The sequence below is a fragment of the Colias philodice genome, chromosome 10, assembly GCF_061535455.1.
Source record: "Colias philodice isolate Cphi_HAF_F1 chromosome 10, ilColPhil1 Martin Lab GWU primary, whole genome shotgun sequence".
NCBI lineage: Eukaryota > Metazoa > Arthropoda > Insecta > Lepidoptera > Pieridae > Colias > Colias philodice.
In genome coordinates this window covers 11286380-11307876 of record NC_143095.1, presented here as the reverse complement: position 1 = coordinate 11307876, position 21497 = coordinate 11286380, and the positions used below count along the sequence as shown (strand labels likewise).

At 32.8% G+C, this 21497-nt stretch overlaps 1 protein-coding gene across 1 annotated transcript; it reads left to right on the top strand.

Annotated features, from left to right (window-relative positions):
- Positions 1–289: 289 nt before the first annotated feature.
- On the top strand, positions 290–19075 carry LOC149485470 (uncharacterized). Its single transcript, XM_089700252.1, has 13 exons — positions 290–388; positions 749–789; positions 2257–2338; positions 2639–2673; positions 6688–6766; positions 7062–7096; positions 11104–11182; positions 11467–11501; positions 14247–14325; positions 14614–14648; positions 17033–17111; positions 18135–18163; positions 18514–19075. The coding sequence occupies exons 1-13, from the start codon at positions 350–352 to the stop codon at positions 18623–18625; spliced, it is 759 nt and encodes a 252-aa protein (XP_089556378.1). The 5' UTR covers positions 290–349; the 3' UTR covers positions 18626–19075.
- The last annotated feature ends 2422 nt before the right edge of the window (positions 19076–21497 follow it).

The window sequence follows — 21497 nt, the reverse complement described above, 5'->3', positions numbered from 1 at the left end:
AATCTTTCATTACTACGCAAAACACATTGTTATGAATTACTTATGAAAGAAATTTTTAAAACGTAATTTTTTTCGTATGTAATTATTCAAACAACTCACAACGCAAATTAAATAATTACCACAAACTATATGTCACACCTTTAAAAAATACTAACTTAAAATAGTGTGTATTAAAAACCATAAAATAATAAAAAGCCATGAAAGCAGGATGCAACAGGATAGCGACTGCAGCCTACTCCCTACTTATAAGGATAACTGAAACGTAAAATATAAAATGGATTTACATACGATAATATTAGCACAAATAGTCGAAACTCCGGTAAAGTAACACCTCTGGGGGTTTCACAAGATGTGGTCGTTTAAATTAGTGGTCCTGACAATATTTTTGGTAAGTACATTGCTAAGAAATAATCATCTATCTATTCCTAGTTGAAGATTTTCGGCAATAATAGAATATTTTAAAATTAATCAGAATTTTTCATCTCTCCTTTTAAAATAACAAAATATAGTTGGAATAAAGTAAGGTTTGATAAACTATTTTTTTTTAAATATTAAATTATACCAGACGAAGGCTCTAGTTTCCCTTACATCTCGTGATCTTACAAGATTTTCAGGGCGATTCGAACGTCGCTTACTGTATGCAACAAATAGTTCGTATATATTAATGTTATTTTAACTGATAGATACGCTAAATAGAATATATGTATAAATTGTAGAAATGTCTATAAGTCTTTGAAATTTGTTTCAGGTTTCTGCCACTGCGAGACCCAACAATGAAGACAATAATGGGTAAGTAAATAGCAAATTTATGTGATTATTGTATTTATATATTAAGTCAAATGAATAAAGGAGATTGCCCAAGTGACTATGGCACTTGGTATCGCAATCAAACTTATTGTGTCAAGATGAAATATAGTTCAATTTAAATATTGATGTTAGTACTTTTAGATATGATTAAAGTTTTTATGTAAATAAGCCGCAGTTCGCGACAATAAAAAAAATGTGTGCGTGTACTAGTGTACACACGTAAGAAGTGAAACTTCTTTATGACCTTATTTTTCAAAAAATAATTTACTTTATGCAACTTTACAGAAATACGTCGAATCACGCGTGGTAGGGATAAGAAAAAGATGTCGCGTAACGGAAAAATGTCACGCGTAACGAAAAAATGTTACACTAAATTTTTTCCAACCCCGATAAAGAAGTTTCACTTCAATAAAACAATACTTAAATTGAAATACTTTATCGAGTTTAAACTAACGATAAACGTTAAGTTTTACATTTATTACATAGGTATTATTACATAGGTAATATTTTAAATTTTATTGTAAATACATGAGTAATTAATGAGAAAAATAAATCGTAATAAACATTATTTTAAAATAAATAACGTCGAACGTCGAACACATTCATTTAAAATAGATAGGTACTATGACATTAATATTTACGCTCAGATTACACTGACGTGTTACTAGGCAATGATTAAAAATACCCACCTTGCTATTGATTTTTAGGTCGATTTGTCAAGTATTTATCCTATAGAGATACTATTACTATTTGCATTACACATTTTTTTAAATCAGCAATTATTAAAAAATCCTCAAATCGATTTACGGAATTAAATTGCATCGTAAATGTTGTTGTATTTTCAATATACTAGAGTAGCAACACTGCAAGCAATATTGCAAGAGAGATAGATATTGCAAGAGAGATAGTTTCAAACAATATTGCAAGAGAGATAGTTTCAAACAAAAACTTTTACTTTTATTTCTATTTATTCGGTATAATTACGACTTAATAGTGATAAATATGATCATTATAAATACAAATAGGAATTAACAATACTATCTCGAATACGTGACACATTAAAATTTTACCGATACCACCCGTGGTCATTCTCCTTTTGACTGGAAATCTAGTCGATATATATTCTCCTAATTATAAATATACATAATTTAAATTTTGGTTTCATCAAAAAAACTATGAACGAAGTAATCCTGCAGTGGGATCTTATATCTATTTATCTATAATATGTTCCCGACATTTCTGATCCTATCGGTGGTTGCGTGATGCTTGAGCAACTGAGCAATTATTTCTTCTCAATGAATTGAATATCCAACACAAAATATTTTTGCAATGAGAACCTATGGTTTCTGCTATTCGATCAAACAAACAAACTTAAACAAACTTAACTATTATCCTTTTATAAATTCGAAAGCATTTTTTTTATTGTAAACTAATTGATACTTATTACAGGGAAAAAACACTTCTGGGAGATAAACTAAAAAAAAACCCGGAATCTACTGATCGAATTACTACTCTTAAAACACTTCCAAAGGTAAATATATTTACGCAGTTTTTATAAACATTATTTAAATATAGTTAATATTATAGTAGAAAAAAGTAAAATCACGTACAAACTCATGAAATTATTCTATAATCATTAATCACCAATCCAAGTGTACAAAATTTGAATTAAATCTGTCCTTTTAAAATAATAATACATATAATGTATATGAATGAACTTAATGAGAGTTTTTAAAATACTGTGTCTCAAGTGAGTTATTTTTTAGTCAAGTTTGTGATCGAACCGATACTTTATTTATTCTGTGTCACTAATTTATATTTTTTTTTTCAGATTATTTCGACCACTGAAAGAGGGACAGATGAAAAGTGAGTGGTTCATAACAATTTATTGCATCCTACTAATATTATATATGCGAAAATTTGTGATGATGGATGTTTGTTATTCTTTCACGCAAATATTACTGAACCGATGGTATGTAGGTCGCTGAAAATCCAGAATAAGACATATGCTTTTTATCCCGGAAATCCCACAGGAAAAAGAACTGCGGGTGCGGGGTTTTCTTTGAAAATGCGGGCGAAGCCGCGGGCGGATGTCTAGTATAAAATATATGAGTAATAATCTATATTCTATATATTATATAAAAATGAAACCCGTTTCGCGTTGTCACAGCATCACGTGTGAACGGCTGAGCCGATTTAGATAATTCTTTTTTTATTATATTCCTCGAAGTACCTACGAGGATGGTTCTTATGTAGAGAAAACGTAAATATGTACCACGGGCGAAGCCGGGGCGGACCGCTAGTTTTAAATAAATGTGCATACTACTAATATTATTAAAGTGAAAATTTGTAACGATTGATGTTTGTTACTCTTTCACAAAAAAAATACGGGACAGATTTGGATGATTTAGTTACTTGATTATTCCCGCGGGTTCGTCTGTGAGTGCAACCGCGCGGCACACCGAGTTTAAAATAAATGAGTATAGGTAAACCAGAATCTGATGGCAATTAGGGAAATCAAAATTTTGAGTGTGCAACCCTAGGGAAAATGGACTGAACGATCTTGATACTGCTTATTTTTTATTTTGTCCTCAATATCATATAGTCACATTACATACTGTACTTGATAATGATATATCCACATAATATTATGTAGGTACATACTTACATGTACAATATACCATATTACTTTTATATAGATAAAGCATATTAAGTATTTACACATACCTATATTAATCAGGCCGTCAGCGCAAAAGTGGCCTAAGGTATTGATAATTAGTATCTATTGAGAAATTGACATACTTACATAATTAAATGAGAATTCAGAATATGATATTAATAAAAATTTTTATCGTAAATTTAAATTATTTACTTGTATTTATTGTTTAAACTAAAATGCCTTTGTAATGGCATACATTTTTGTAATAAAAACTTAATATTTAAAATATTTTTGTGGGTTAGGCCACCTTTGCATTATGTTTTACGATAGTTTTTATAAGCATAGGCCAAAAATAAAAATCTAAATTCCTTAAAATATCTTTATGTTCAGTTCAGAAAAGTAAAATTCCTAAATTTAAAACTTAGAAAATTTTATTCATCAGATTGTTAATCCACAAAAATGTCATCTGCCTCTGTTCCGGGTGTCTTCAAATTGTTGTAAAAGTCGTGATGACAAGGAGGAATGTAATTCAGTAGTTCAGTTAAAGCTTTCTTCTGCTTTTCACAAATTGCATGATTAGCAGGATATATAAAGTTTCAAGATTTTCAATAGTAATAGAGTTCCTCTTTAAGGTCAGTCTCTCGAAATGTAACCTCATCATTATTTGAGTATTTAAAATAGTTTAAAAGGATGCATTTGACAAAACATTAACCATTGCATCTTTAGCCATTCAACTTTACCTTTGTCTGCACAAAGTTTGCGGTAAGTAGTGTTTTATTCTAATGATTTGCTTGAGAAAAAAGTATCTTTGGTCATAGAAATTATTTCAAAGGGTTTAGTTTTTCGGGCAGCTAAAATAACTTGTTTCTATACTTCAGGTACATAATTTTTTTTAAAATACCGCTTCTGTTTTTGTACAAGACCAAAATCTTGGTCACATGACATGTAGGAATGTCCACAAACTAAAAATTTATGATCAATCTTAAAAATTTCGGGGTTAGGCCACTTTTACACTCTAGTTAATGAAGTAATTAGTTATGCAAAAACATTTTACCTGGTTCCATCTATTATGTGCGTGGAAAATTATGGATAGGCCATTTTTGCACTGTAGAAATATGAAGTTCGAATATGTTTAATTGTTTATGCATATAACTTAGAAATAAGCAAAATGTTGGCTAGGCCATTTCTGCGCTGAAGACCTCTTGTATATATCATTATCATTATGCCATGTGAAAATATGGATGTAATTCGATTGTTTATAATTTTTTTATAAAATAAAATAAAATTATGTTTATTTTCATAAGTATTACCAGATACACACATTATAAAATTGACTTGGACAGCTTGGACTTGACGAATAGCCACATTGGAAACTCCTGTAATAAGAAAATTAAATTGCAATCCACAAACAATATTATATGTAGTTACCTACTTATAATATTTTTAATTTAAAGTATCAAAACGGGTAAGTCCAATTTGCCAATAAAATCTTCCACGCGCTTCAAAATTTAAAATTGTGATGTGTTTGACCCTTCTTCATCGAATATTTTTCTATACACTCCTGCTTGTGATCACAGCGGCTTTTTCGACATTTTCGAAGATTTTGAAGACAAAATCCAAAAAATTATTTAACAACTGCGAAAAAGACAAATAATTTGACAACCAATTTGATAGTTGTCAAATAAAGTTGCCACATAAAAATCTTTTATTTTTAAGCTATTGCATAGCTTCTATCGCGGGCCTTGAGCGCGGGGACCGAATCCAGAAATTCCGTAACGAAAAAACCTCAACGCTCAACGCTCCCCCCTCCGACGGGCGCGGAAAGGCACGCTATACAATAGCTTTACCGCGGCAGTCCCCGAGTGCCACACGTCTTTTTTTTAAATATAAATATGCCATCAGATTCTGGTATTGTTATTGTATGTACTTCAATATACGAGAGTAGCAACACTGCAAGCAATATTGCAAGAGAGATAGATATATGTTTCAAAACAAAAACTTTTACTTTTATTTCTATTTATTCGGTACTAGCAATGCCCTGCGGTTTCACCCGCATAGATAGCGATATCGTGACAGTGAAAAGTCTACTATAGGTCGGACTATAGGTTTAATTTTTAATCACATGAAAATCACCTTCACCCCGTCCCGCACTACGCCTGCTCATTATACCTACTATTTTCTGTAGATTGACACTTTTAAAAATTCGTTATATCTTTTGAATGGAATATCCAATTTTTTTTATTTAAAAAGTATTTTGCTGGTATTGAAACAGTCTATAATAAAACATCATTTAATGGGATAAGGATTAATATATGTGTATGGATAACATGGTTTGATTACTGTCGGCACTTCTATTTACTTTGAAAACGTAAAAAAGTTGTTGTAGTAACATAACTACTGAAGATGGACATATGGTATTGCGGACTTTCTTGTAGATATTGATCCATTCTATAATACCGTAGAACATTTTTTTGTTCTATCTTCAATAGATTCCGCAGCGCACGCGATGACAGCATTTTTATTAAGGAATTTCTTACACCTTGGGTTACATTATTGCATTTTTGGTAAGGATCTCTAATTTTTTTGAAAATGCAATATAGCCTATGTTGCTCAGTGAAGATGCAGCTTTCTAATGGTGAAAGAATTTTTGAAATCGGTCCAGTAGTTTATGCGTGAAAACCATACATACATACATACATACATACTTACATAATTACAAACTTTTCCTCTTTATAATATTAGTATAGATAATTACGACTTAATAGTGATTATTATGATCATTATAAATACAAATAGGAATTAACAATATCTCGAATACGTGGCACAACTAAAATTTTACCGATACCACCCGTGGTCATTCTCCTTTTGACTGGAAATCTAGTCGATATATATTCTCCTAATTATAAATATACATAATTTAAATTTTGGTTTCATCAAAAAAACTATGAACGAAGTAATCCTGCAGTGGGATCTTATATCTATTTATATCTATAATATGTTCCCGACATTTCTGATCCTATCGGTGGTTGCGTGATGCTTGAGCAACTGAGCAATTATTTCTTCTCAATGAATTTAATATCCAACACAAAATATTTTTGCAATGAGAACCTATAGTTTCTGCTATTCGATCAAACAAACAAACTCTTCAGCTTATATATGTATTATCCTTTTATAAATTCGAAAGCATTTTTATATTGTAAACTAATTGATACTTATTACAGGCCAAAACCACCGGTGACAACTGAAAAACCAGCAAACCAGCCACCTTCTGGTCCAACTACTCCTGAAACAACTACAAAGGTAAATATATTTACGCAGTTTTTATAAACATTATTTAAATATAGTTAATATTATAGTAGAAAAAAGTAAAATCACGTACAAACTCATGAAATTATTCTATAATCACCAATCCAAGTGTACAAAATTTGAATTAAATCTGTCCTTTTAAAATAATACCTACATATAATGTATATGAATGAACTTAATGAGAGTTTTTAAAATACTGTGTCTCAAGTGAGTTATTTTTTAGTCAAGTTTGTGATCGAACCGATACTTTATTTATTCTGTGTCACTAATTTATATTTCTTTTTTTCAGATTATTTCGACCACTGAAAGAGGGACAGATGAAAAGTGAGTGGTTCATAACAATTTATTGCATCCTACTAATATTATATATGCGAAAGTTTGTGATGATGGATGTTTGTTATTCTTTCACGCAAATATTACTGAACCGATGGTATGTAGGTCGCTGAAAATCCAGAATAAGACATATGCTTTTTATCCCGGAAATCCCACAGGAAAAAGAACTGCGGGTGCGGGGTTTTCTTTGAAAATGCGGGCGAAGCCGCGGGCGGATGTCTAGTATAAAATATATGAGTAATAATCTATATTCTATATATTATATAAAAATGAAACCCGTTTCGCGTTGTCACAGCATCACGTGTGAACGGCTGAGCCGATTTAGATAATTCTTTTTTTATTATATTCCTCGAAGTACGAGGATGGTTCTTATGTAGAGAAAACGTAAATATGTACCACGGGCGAAGCCGGGGCGGACCGCTAGTTTTAAATAAATTTAATGTGCATACTACTAATATTATTAAAGTGAAAATTTGTAACGATTGATGTTTGTTACTCTTTCACAAAAAAAATACGGGACAGATTTGGATGATTTAGTTACTTGATTATTCCCGCGGGTTCGTCTGTGAGTGCAACCGCGCGGCACACCGAGTTTAAAATAAATGAGTATAGGTAAACCAGAATCTGATGGCAATTAGGGAAATCAAAATTTTGAGTGTGCAACCCTAGGGAAAATGGACTGAACGATCTTGATACTGCTTATTTTTTATTTTGTCCTCAATATCATATAGTCACATTACATACTGTACTTGATAATGATATATCCACATAATATTATGTAGGTACATACTTACATGTACAATATACCATATTACTTTTATATAGATAAAGCATATTAAGTATTTACACATACCTATATTAATCAGGCCGTCAGCGCAAAAGTGGCCTAAGGTATTGATAATTAGTATCTATTGAGAAATTGACATACTTACATAATTAAATGAGAATTCAGAATATGATATTAATTAAAAATTTTATCGTAAATTTAAATAATTTACTTGTATTTATTGTTTAAACTAAAATGCCTTTGTAATGGCATAAATTTTTGTAATAAAAACTTAATATTTAAAATATTTTTGTGGGTTAGGCCACCTTTGCACTATGTTTTACGATAGTTTTTATAAGCATAGGCCAAAAATAAAAATCTAAATTCCTTAAAATATCTTTATGTTCAGTTCAGAAAAGTAAAATTCCTAAATTTAAAACTTAGAAAATTTTATTCATCAGATTGTTAATCCACAAAAATGTCATCTGCCTCTGTTCCGGGTGTCTTCAAATTGTTGTAAAAGTCGTGATGACAAGGAGGAATGTAATTCAGTAGTTCAGTTAAAGCTTTCTTCTGCTTTTCACAAATTGCATGATTAGCAGGATATATAAAGTTTCAAGATTTTCAATAGTAATAGAGTTCCTCTTTAAGGTCAGTCTCTCGAAATGTAACCTCATCATTATTTGAGTATTTAAAATAGTTTAAAAGGATGCATTTGACAAAACATTAACCATTGCATCTTTAGCCATTCTACTTTACCTTTGTCTGCACAAAGTTTGCGGTAAGTAGTGTTTTATTCTAATGATTTGCTTGAGAAAAAAGTATCTTTGGTCATAGAAATTATTTCAAAGGGTTTAGTTTTTCGGGCAGCTAAAATAACTTGTTTCTATACTTCAGGTACATAATTTTTTTTAAAATACCGCTTCTGTTTTTGTACAAGACCAAAATCTTGGTCACATGACATGTAGGAATGTCCACAAACTAAAAATTTATGATCAATCTTAAAAATTTCGGGGTTAGGCCACTTTTACACTCTAGTTAATGAAGTAATTAGTTATGCAAAAACATTTTACCTGGTTCCATCTATTATGTGCGTGGAAAATTATGGATAGGCCATTTTTGCACTGTAGAAATATGAAGTTCGAATATGTTTATGCATATAACTTAGAAATAAGCAAAATGTTGGCTAGGCCATTTCTGCGCTGAAGACCTCTTGTATATATCATTATCATTATGCCATGTGAAAATATGGATGTAATTCGATTGTTTATAATTTTTTTATAAAATAAAATAAATTTATGTTTATTTTCATAAGTATTACCAGATACACACATTATAAAATTGACTTGGACAGCTTGGACTTGACGAATAGCCACATTGGAAACTCCTGTAATAAGAAAATTAAATTGCAATCCACAAACAATATTATATGTAGTTACCTACTTATAATATTTTTAATTTAAAGTATCAAAACGGGTAAGTCCAATTTGCCAATAAAATCTTCCACGCGCTTCAAAATTTAAAATTGTGATGTGTTTGACCCTTCTTCATCGAATATTTTTCTATACACTCCTGCTTGTGATCACAGCGGCTTTTTCGACATTTTCGAAGATTTTGAAGACAAAATCCAAAAAATTATTTAACAACTGCGAAAAAGACAAATAATTTGACAACCAATTTGATAGTTGTCAAATAAAGTTGCCACATAAAAATCTTTTATTTTTAAGCTATTGCATAGCTTCTATCGCGGGCCTTGAGCGCGGGGACCGAATCCAGAAATTCCGTAACGAAAAAACCTCAACGCTCAACGCTCCCCCCTCCGACGGGCGCGGAAAGGCACGCTATACAATAGCTTTACCGCGGCAGTCCCCGAGTGCCACACGTCTTTTTTTTAAATATAAATATGCCATCAGATTCTGGTATTGTTATTGTATGTACTTCAATATACGAGAGTAGCAACACTGCAAGCAATATTGCAAGAGAGATAGATATATGTTTCAAAACAAAAACTTTTACTTTTATTTCTATTTATTCGGTACTAGCAATGCCCTGCGGTTTCACCCGCATAGATAGCGATATCGTGACAGTGAAAAGTCTACTATAGGTCGGACTATAGGTTTAATTTTTAATCACATGAAAATCACCTTCACCCCGTCCCGCACTACGCCTGCTCATTATACCTACTATTTTCTGTAGATTGACACTTTTAAAAATTCGTTATATCTTTTGAATGGAATATCCAATTTTTTTTATTTAAAAAGTATTTTGCTGGTATTGAAACAGTCTATAATAAAACATCATTTAATGGGATAAGGATTAATATATGTGTATGGATAACATGGTTTGATTACTGTCGGCACTTCTATTTACTTTGAAAACGTAAAAAAGTTGTTGTAGTAACATAACTACTGAAGATGGACATATGGTATTGCGGACTTTCTTGTAGATATTGATCCATTCTATAATACCGTAGAACATTTTTTTGTTCTATCTTCAATAGATTCCGCAGCGCACGCGATGACAGCATTTTTATTAAGGAATTTCTTACACCTTGGGTTACATTATTGCATTTTTGGTAAGGATCTCTAATTTTTTTGAAAATGCAATATAGCCTATGTTGCTCAGTGAAGATGCAGCTTTCTAATGGTGAAAGAATTTTTGAAATCGGTCCAGTAGTTTATGCGTGAAAACCATACATACATACATACATACATACTTACATAATTACAAACTTTTCCTCTTTATAATATTAGTATAGATAATTACGACTTAATAGTGATTATTATGATCATTATAAATACAAATAGGAATTAACAATATCTCGAATACGTGGCACAACTAAAATTTTACCGATACCACCCGTGGTCATTCTCCTTTTGACTGGAAATCTAGTCGATATATATTCTCCTAATTATAAATATACATAATTTAAATTTTGGTTTCATCAAAAAAACTATGAACGAAGTAATCCTGCAGTGGGATCTTATATCTATTTATATCTATAATATGTTCCCGACATTTCTGATCCTATCGGTGGTTGCGTGATGCTTGAGCAACTGAGCAATTATTTCTTCTCAATGAATTTAATATCCAACACAAAATATTTTTGCAATGAGAACCTATAGTTTCTGCTATTCGATCAAACAAACAAACTCTTCAGCTTATATATGTATTATCCTTTTATAAATTCGAAAGCATTTTTATATTGTAAACTAATTGATACTTATTACAGGCCAAAACCACCGGTGACAACTGAAAAACCAGCAAACCAGCCACCTTCTGGTCCAACTACTCCTGAAACAACTACAAAGGTAAATATATTTACGCAGTTTTTATAAACATTATTTAAATATAGTTAATATTATAGTAGAAAAAAGTAAAATCACGTACAAACTCATGAAATTATTCTATAATCACCAATCCAAGTGTACAAAATTTGAATTAAATCTGTCCTTTTAAATAATATATATGGATGAACTTAATGAGAGTTTTTAAAATACTGTTTCTCAAGTGAGTTATTTGTTAGTCAAGTTTGTGATCGTACCTATACTTTATTTATTCTGTGTCACTAATTTATATTTTTTTTTATTTTCAGATTATTCCGACCACTGAAAGAGGGACAGATGAAAAGTGAGTGGTTCATAACAATTTATTGCATCCTACTAATATTATATATGCGAAAGTTTATGATGATGGATGTTTGTTATTCTTCCACGCAAATATTACTGAACCGATTACAATGAAATTTGGTATGTAGGTCGCTGAAAATCCAGAATAAGACATATGCGTTTTATCCCGGAAATCCCACAGGAAAGAGAACTGCGGGTGCGGGATTTTCTTTGAAAATGCGGGCGAAGCCGCGGGCGGATGTCTAGTATAAAATATATGAGTAATATTCTATATATCTTATCTTATCTTATAATATAAAAATGAATCGCAAAATGTGTTGGTAAGCGCATAACTCGAGAACGGCTGAACCGATTTCGATAATTCTTTTTTTATTATATTCCTTGAACTACGAGGATGGTTCTTATGTAGAGAAAACGTAAACATGTCCCACGGGCGAAGCCGGGGCGGACCGCTAGTCTTCTTATATATAAAAATGAATCGCAAAATGTGTTGGTAAGCGCATAACTCGAGAACGGCTGAACCGATTTCGATAATTCTTTTTTTATTATATTCCTTGAAGTACGAGTATGGTTCTTATGTAGAGAAAACGTAAATATTATGTACCACGGGCGAAGCCGGGTCGGACCGCTAGTATTCTATACTAGCTTCCGCCCGCGACTCCGTCCGCGCGGATGTCGGTCTTCGCGTGGATGGTTTATTTCTCCATTTTGAGTAATATCTATTGGACTCAAATACGGCTAGGCCTATAATAATACCCAACGTGTGTTCGCTGTTCTACAGAACAACGTCTATGGATAAAACTGAAAAATTAAGATTATTTTTTTTCTACGTATTTTTTCAGGATAAAAAGTATCCTATTTTACGCCCAGGATAATAAGGTATAATTATACCAAGTTTCATCGAAATCGAACCGTTAGTTTTCACGTGATGTCTTCACATACAGACAGACAGACAGACAGACAGACAGACAAAAAATTTTTTAATCACATATTTGGGCTTGGTATCGATCCAGTAACACCCCCTGCTATTTATTTTTTCAATATTTTCAATGTACAGAATTGACCCTTCTACAGATTTATTATATGTATAGATATATAAAAATGAAACCCGTTTCGCGTTGTCACAGAATCACGTGTGAACGGCCGAGCCGATTTAGATAATTCTTTTTTTGTTATATTCCTCGAAGTACGAGGATGGTTCTTATGTAGAGAAAACGTAAATATGTACCACGGGCGAAGCCGGGGCGGACCGCTAGTTTTAAATAAATGTGCATACTACTAATATTATTAAAGTGAAAATTTGTAACGATTGATGTTTGTTACTCTTTCATCATCATTTCCAGCCTTTCAGGATGTCTAGTATAAAATATATGAGTAATATTCTATATATCTTATCTTATCTTATAATATAAAAATGAATCGCAAAATGTGTTGGTAAGCGCATAACTCGAGAACGGCTGAACCGATTTCGATAATTCTTTTTTTATTATATTCCTTGAACTACGAGGATGGTTCTTATGTAGAGAAAACGTAAACATGTCCCACGGGCGAAGCCGGGGCGGACCGCTAGTCTTATATATAAAAATGAATCGCAAAATGTGTTGGTAAGCGCATAACTCGAGAACGGCTGAACCGATTTCGATAATTCTTTTTTTATTATATTCCTTGAAGTACGAGTATGGTTCTTATGTAGAGAAAACGTAAATATTATGTACCACGGGCGAAGCCGGGTCGGACCGCTAGTATTCTATACTAGCTTCCGCCCGCGACTCCGTCCGCGCGGATGTCGGTCTTCGCGTGGATGGTTTATTTCTCCATTTTGAGTAATATCTATTGGACTCAAATACGGCTAGGCCTATAATAATACCCAACGTGTGTTCGCTGTTCTACAGAACAACGTCTATGGATAAAACTGAAAAATTAAGATTATTTTTTTTCTACGTATTTTTTCAGGATAAAAAGTATCCTATTTTACGCCCAGGATAATAAGGTATAATTATACCAAGTTTCATCGAAATCGAACCGTTAGTTTTCACGTGATGTCTTCACATACAGACAGACAGACAGACAGACAGACAGACAAAAAATTTTTTAATCACATATTTGGGCTTGGTATCGATCCAGTAACACCCCCTGCTATTTATTTTTTCAATATTTTCAATGTACAGAATTGACCCTTCTACAGATTTATTATATGTATAGATATATAAAAATGAAACCCGTTTCGCAGAGTCATCATCATCATCATGATGATGATGATGATGATGACTCTTTCACAAAAAAAAAGACGGGTTGCACTCTGGGAGTGCCGGCAGAAGTGAAAACTTGATTATTAACGTTCAGCATGTTTGATATTTTGGAATGGTATCCGTCTTACGCATGGAATATAAGGGCTAAAAAAAAATCCGTCTTACGCTTTTTCGATCAGGCCACGTGTCCTGACGCGAGTTTAAGATTACCTATACCCAACGCCGCTAAAGAAGTTTTCACTTCAAAATTAGGGGACAGATTTGGATGATTCTCTTCCCGTATTATTAAAGTACTCTTTGTTCTCTTCCCCCCAGACCGTCGTTAGATGTACACGTTTGCGCGGTTGTAATTTATTAATTTGTTGTTATAAAAGTGATTTAATTCAAGTACGAAAATAGGAGTGCATAAGTTTTGAAGTGAGAATTCAGCTTAACTATTATCCTTTTATAAATTCGAAAGCATTTTTATATTGTAAACTAATTGATACTTATTACAGGCAAAAAACACCTGTGACAACTGAAAAACCAGCAAACCAGCCACCTTCTGGTCCAACTACTCCTGAAACAACTACAAAGGTAAATATATTTACGCAGTTTTTATAAACATTATTTAAATATAGTTAATATTATAGTAGAAAAAAGTAAAATCACGTACAAACTCATGAAATTATTCTATAATCACCAATCCAAGTGTACAAAATTTGAATTAAATCTGTCCTTTTAAAATAATAATATATATGGATGAACTTAATGAGAGTTTTTAAAATACTGTTTCTCAAGTGAGTTATTTTTTAGTCAAGTTTGTGATCGTACCTATACTTTATTTATTCTGTGTCACTATTTTATATTTTTTTTTATTTTCAGAATATTCCGACCACTGAAAGAGGGACAGATAAAAAGTGAGTGGTTCATAACAATTTATTGCATCCTACTAATATTATCGGTTGAATGCATTCAACATGCGCTGTCTGCGTAGTATTCTTCGTATAACATGGAAGGACCGAATAACTAATGAAAAAGTCCCAGAGATTGCACAGTTGCCCAGTCTTAGAGCCCTGCTTAAGCAGCGTCGGTTGCGTTGGCTAGGACATGTCCACCGCATGGATCCTTCCCGATTGCCGAGGCAAGTAATGCTTGGTGCAGTTGCACATGCTAAAAGAGGCATCGGAAGACCTTTGCTGCGTTTTAAAGACCGTGTGAAACGTGACATGTCTACGTTCAAAATCAACCCCCCAGACTGGGAAAAGCTCGCCCAAAACCGAACATCTTGGCGTAGTCTAGTTCATGAGGGTTGTAAGGCACACGATCGCAGTTGGTTCGATGCTCTGCGTGATCGTCGGACTAGATTAAATAATTTATCACCAGTCACATCATCAACATATAAGTGCAGGAGTTGTGGGCGCTCTTGTCGCTCCAGAATCGGGCTCTTCAGCCATGAACGACGCTGCCCTAAATTATAACAATAATAAAATAACTCATATTACAATTAATTAAATTAACTTAAGTATGTACTAAATTGCTGCATTAATAGAATTTTAACTTCGTAATTAAAATGTAACTGCATATATAATCTACCATAGATTTAATAGGCCAACGACGACTAATATTATAAATGCGAAAGTTTGTGATGATGGATGTTTGTTATTCTTTCACGCAAATATTACTGAACCGATTACAATGAAATTTGGTATGTAGGTCGCTGAAAATCCAGAATAAGACATATGCTTTTTATCCCGGAAATCCCACAGGAAAAAGAACTGCGGATGCGGGTTTTTTTTGAAAATGCGGGCGAAGCTGCGGGCGGATGTCTAGTATAAAATATATGAGTAATAATCTATATTCTATATATATAAAAATGAAACCCGTTTCGCGTTGTCACAGCATCACGTGTGAACGGCTGAGCCGATTTAGATAATTCTTTTTTTATTATATTCCTCGAAGTACGAGGATGGTTCTTATGTAGAGAAAACGTAAATATGTACCACGGGCGAAGCCGGGGCGGACCGCTAGTTTTAAATAAATTTAATGTGCATACTACTAATATTATTAAAGTGAAAATTTGTAACGATTGATGTTTATTACTCTTTCACAAAAAAATTACGGGGCAGATTTGGATGATTTAGTTACTTGATTATTCCCGCGGGTTCGTCTGTGAGTGTAACCGCGAGGCACACCGAGTTTAAAATAAATTTGTTATTGTATGTATTTTCAATATACGAGAGTAGCAACACTGCAAGCAATATTGCAAAATAGATAGATATATGTTTCAAAACAAAAACTTTTACTTTTATTTCTATTTATTCGGTATAATAATTACGACCCCATTGACCACCGAGCGCCCCGATCGGGGCGCGACACAATAGATTTTCTATTGTGTCTGTGATTCCGGGGACTGATGGATTAATAGTGATAAATATGATCATTATAAATACAAATAGGAATTAACAATATCTCGAATACGTGGCACAACTAAAACTTTACCGATACCACCCGTGGTCATTCTCCTTTTGACTGGAAATCTAGTCGATGTATATTCTCCTAATTATAAATATACATAATTTAAATTTTGGTTTCATCAAAAAAACTATGAACGAAGTAATCCTGCAGTGGGATCTTATATCTATGTATCTATAATATGTTCCCGACATTTCTGATCCTATCGGTGGTTGCGTGATGCTTGAGCAACTGAGCAATTATTTCTTCTCAACGAATTGAATATCCAACACAAAATATTTTTGCAATGAGAACCTATAGTTTCTGCTATTCGATCAAACAAACAAACTCTTCAGCTTAATTATTATCCTTTTTATAAATTCGAAAGCATTTTTATATTGTAAACTAATTGATACTTACTAAATATGGTGATATCATTGATATTAATAATACCTCTCTCCGAACTGTTCGTAAATTGTTTGTATGTAAGCTTAATGGATAGCATGTAGTCATAGTTATTAAAAATTATATTATGTTCTTAGCCTTATGTTCTAACACCAAAATAGCAATTTATTATAGTTATGTGTTAGTAATGAGACGCAACTATTTATTGTTTTTATTATATACATTTTCCTTTGTTCTCTTTATAATGTAATGTTGTTTTTTCTCTTCTCGCTGTTGAGTTTACAATTAAAAATTGTCAGTTTGTGTAATTTATATTTGCATGTTGTGAATACCTATAATTGTTTGTTACATTTAGAAGAATACAATAAGTCTGTAATTAATAATTAATGAAACAATGTAAACAAACGTTGGTATTTCTAATAAATAAATAAAAAAAAAATTACAGCTCAAAAACACCTGTGGGAACTGAAAAACCAGCAAACCAGCCACCTTCTGGTCCAACTACTCCTGAAACAACTACAAAGGTAAATATATTTACGCAGTTTTTATAAACATTATTTAAATATAGTTAATATTATAGTAGAAAAAAGTAAAATCACGTACAAACTCATGAAATTATTGTATAATCACCAATCCAAGTGTACAAAATTTGAATTAAATCTGTCGTTTTAGAATGGGCCCATGAGTCGTTTCCCGTTACATACAAACATACTAAAATTCTGATTTAAAGGAAATTAATACATGGTCTGAACCACAGAATATATAAAAGAGGTTAGAATGGCAATAATTCGCCGTTGATTGATTGTCGATTGATTTTAGGTAATCCAAATATAATAAATAAAATTAATTAATATGACATAAATTTAGTAATTAAAGACAGAAAAATTGACCGAGTAGGTACCCGAGGCTCGAAATTTAGGTATAATTTTTGACGAGAACTTAAGATTCGAGAAACATATCAACACTATTATTTCCAATTTTATTGCTTTTATCGCTTAAAAATAGAATATAGAATACGAAAATACATTGATACATCTCTTCGCATTCGCCTCTGTGACGCGCTTGTACTGTCCAAGTTCATTTTTTTTTTTTTTGTGTGGTGTCTCTCAATGTTAGCCAGAAGGGCTTCTACATTTTAACGCGGACGCGGGGGTGAACTGAAGGTTCACCCTGGTAGCGACATGCACAAGGGCGTCCCGCCTTGACGGGGATCTCGAACCTCGGCTTGGGCTGTCGCTTGAGTGGAGGAGGCCAGAAGGGCCCTAATCGGACGGGGTCCAAGTTCAACTACGCTGATACTATGTACGGGCCTAGATTGCTCTCACGGACCAATTCATATTCATATATAGTTTCATATTATTGAGACCCGGTTCTCAAGATCATCAAAAAACCCGGGTGCATGGCCTAGTCACGAGTGGCTGAGTTTTTCAGGCATCCGCCCCGGAATGGCGCGTAAGGATGCGGGTTCGAGTCCCGCCTCGTGATCGAATTTTTTCTATTATTTATAAATTTATAGTCTTATAAACATATTTTTTTATTTATTACAGGGTGAAGGTGGTGATGCAGCTGAAATAAAGTAAGTAACTAAACTATCCAATCAGTACTGGCCAATAAAAACAAGTCTATATTGGAACATAATATAACCTCATTTAAAAAGTCGGTTACAAAAGTAAACTTATAATTATTACACACATTTTTTTGGAATGAAGTTCCTTATCACGCGTTGCGAAAGGGGGCAAGATGGAATTAAGCCCAAAAGTTGTAAGTAACGATATTTATTTCTATAGCCGTGCCGTGCGACGTGCGCGTATTTCTCTGTCTTTCTCTCTCTCTCATAGAAAGCAAGCCAGTTAGTTTAGTAAGTTCGTTCCATCCTGTCCATTGACACCTCTCAAGTACATATTTTAATATAATTTTCTTTTCTAGGGCGGAGAAGGGCATGAGTACGGGGGCCATTGCAGGCACATCTATCGGCGTCATATCGGGGTGTGGGGTCTTAGCTTGGCTCGGAACAATCGCGTACAAGCGCTTCTTTTAATTCAATTATATATGTAGTTCAAATACGTAGTACATATTACCTCAATGGTTCAAATAGATTAGTATCGTCCTAACATTGTATGCAAATTTTAAAGCAATAAGTTTAGGCCTGGAACTTTTAAACTTTATGGTCCTGTAAATAATTTTTTTTTAGTTGCAACTATCCATATTGTTTCAGATAAAAAGGTTTCTAATCTAATGTAACTCATCATTGTATTTGTAAAGCATACATAATAAGCAATTAAAATAGGTTTATGTATTGAACATAGACTTTGATCGCATTGTTATTGTATGTTTAAAATTACCTAACAATTTATTTAAAATGTTCAGTTACAGCTTATAGTTTCTTTAGTTTGTATTCAAGATAGTAATAAGATTAATTTTTGTACGAAGTTATTGCCCAATGTGTTTTTTAAACAAATGACTGAGAGAATAAATGTTTTTTTAAATACTTGTGCTTTTTTAATCTAGTCCCTTAAAATCTATTGCTGATCGTTTGTAACGATATAATCATAGAAAATATTTGGCTGTACCCGTTTTCGCTTGTTTTGATCTTTATATTATTTATATATTTGTGGAATTTTTACAAACGCTGATAAACAGAAACAGTCTAGGGAAAAGTGAGGGAAAACATCTTTCACAGATCAACACAAAATATTTTTTAATTTATAGTTTACTGCCATCTAGGGAGAGAATGTTGAAGCATTTGTTTTGTTTGAGCTATTAAAATAACCAATTACATTAGTTCAATACAATTTGTACAGATGGCGCTTTACTTAATAAATGATTTTTGAATCAAAATTTGGAAAATATCTTTTTTTTATTGGTGAAGTCCGGTGTTATTAATTGGGCTGTGTGGTAAAGACAACAAAGAAAAGGCTTTCTTAACATATATAAATTATTAGTAAATTTTAAAAGTTGTGCTCTAGTTGTGCCTTTGGATTAGCCTTGAAGAAAACCACGGACAATAACTTTAATTCTAATTTCTTTATTAATTTTTGAATAAGAAGTTGCGTATTCATGGTTAACATTACATATTTTAATTCAACAATTCATCCATCGGTATATCATCAGTATATCATGATGATGATAGTACCTATATCAGGATGATATAGGTACCTATTTAGGTATAATAATTAATGAGAATCTAGATAAATTTAAATTTTGTGTAATACTGAATTCAGCTACATTCGATTCCAAATTCTTCATAGCTTCAGATAGCATATATTATTTTATTGTGTGGCAGGCGGCTCAGAATATAATACATACGCACTAAGCATACGCACTTATAATTATTATAAATTTATAATCATGTAGGTACACAATAATACACTAAACATAGCCTGGTCCGAATCTAGATATTATAGATTATAGATATTATAGACGCGATAGGTATAGTATAAATCTATACTTATAATAAATCTGTAGAGGCCAATTCTGTACATGAAATATATTTAAAAAAAAACTATGAAGGGGTGATAAGGGATCGCTACTGATGCCAAAAATGCAATCAGTAAAATTTTTGTCTGTCTGTCTGTCTATCTGTCTGTCTGTATATTCGTTATAGAAACAAAAACTACACGACGGATTTTAACCAAATTTGGCACAATTATTCTTCATACTCCTGGGCAGGTTATAGTAAAAGAATCATGTAAATCGGTGTAGAAACACCAAAGTTATACATAAAATACGCTATAAGTCATCGCGCGTGAATTACAGAATCATGCCATAAGGATTATTTTTGTGTATCAGTTGCCGCGTTCGACGCGCTTCGCGGCGGGAGCTATAAAGGCGGCGGGTCCGCACCCGTTTCGCGTTGTCACGGCATCACGTGTGAACGGCTGAACCGATTTCGATAATTCTTTTCTATTATATTCCTTGAAGTACGAGGATGGTTCTTATGTAGAGAAAACGTAAATATGTACCACGGGCGAAGCCGGGGCGGACCGCTAGTGGAAAATAAATTTGTATGATCTTAAAGAACAACTACCTATAGAGTTTCTTGTCGTATTTTCTCTGTTGAAACTGTATTCTGAAGCTTTGGTAAATGATTTCACTTTTCTGCATTTTGGACGATTCCAAAGCGCTTCTTCAAGAAGTCTAGTTGAATAAATAAATGTTTGTCTTTAAGTTGACTCTTAGATCTTGGTCCGGAAGGTAACCCTGTTACTGACATAAGAATGAGAGCTTGGTGGTAGGTAATTTCCGAATATGATCATTCTGAATGAAGATAAGCTTAGTAAAAGTTCGAGGAATTAAGTTTCGCAATAAATCATAAAATATTACCAGAAGAGAGTAAGGAAAATAACAAATTAAATATAATATTTGTTCCTTGTACTTGATTTTAGGAGGGTGGTTAAAGCTACCCAAACACAAAATGAAGGGATTCAAAACTTACTAAAAACATTATGCATAGCGAATGACCCCTGCGACAATTTAGTATTTTTTGCCATTCTTAAGCGCGTCACACACGGTGAAGATACTATAATATTTTATCTTAAGATACTGTTATATTTTATATTACAGTATCTTAACGCATCCGGTATCATACCCACAAAATTTCGCGTCATTTGTAACAGGATGGCGGTTCTACAGGGGTCTTAGTACGCAATGACAAAAAGAAAAATGATGGTCCGAACGCTGATACCGGATGCGTTAAGATACTGTAATATAAAATATAACAGTATCTTAAGATAAAATATTATAGTATCTTCACCGTGTGTGACGCGCTTTATTGATAACGACCGTCGTATACAAACTAAGTATACAAATATAATATATTTAATTAGTCATTTTTCATAGGGCGCCCAAGGCACTCCGGTCCCCTGAATGCGGGCCTGTTAGCGTTGCACTTATTTCCTCGTCATAACAGG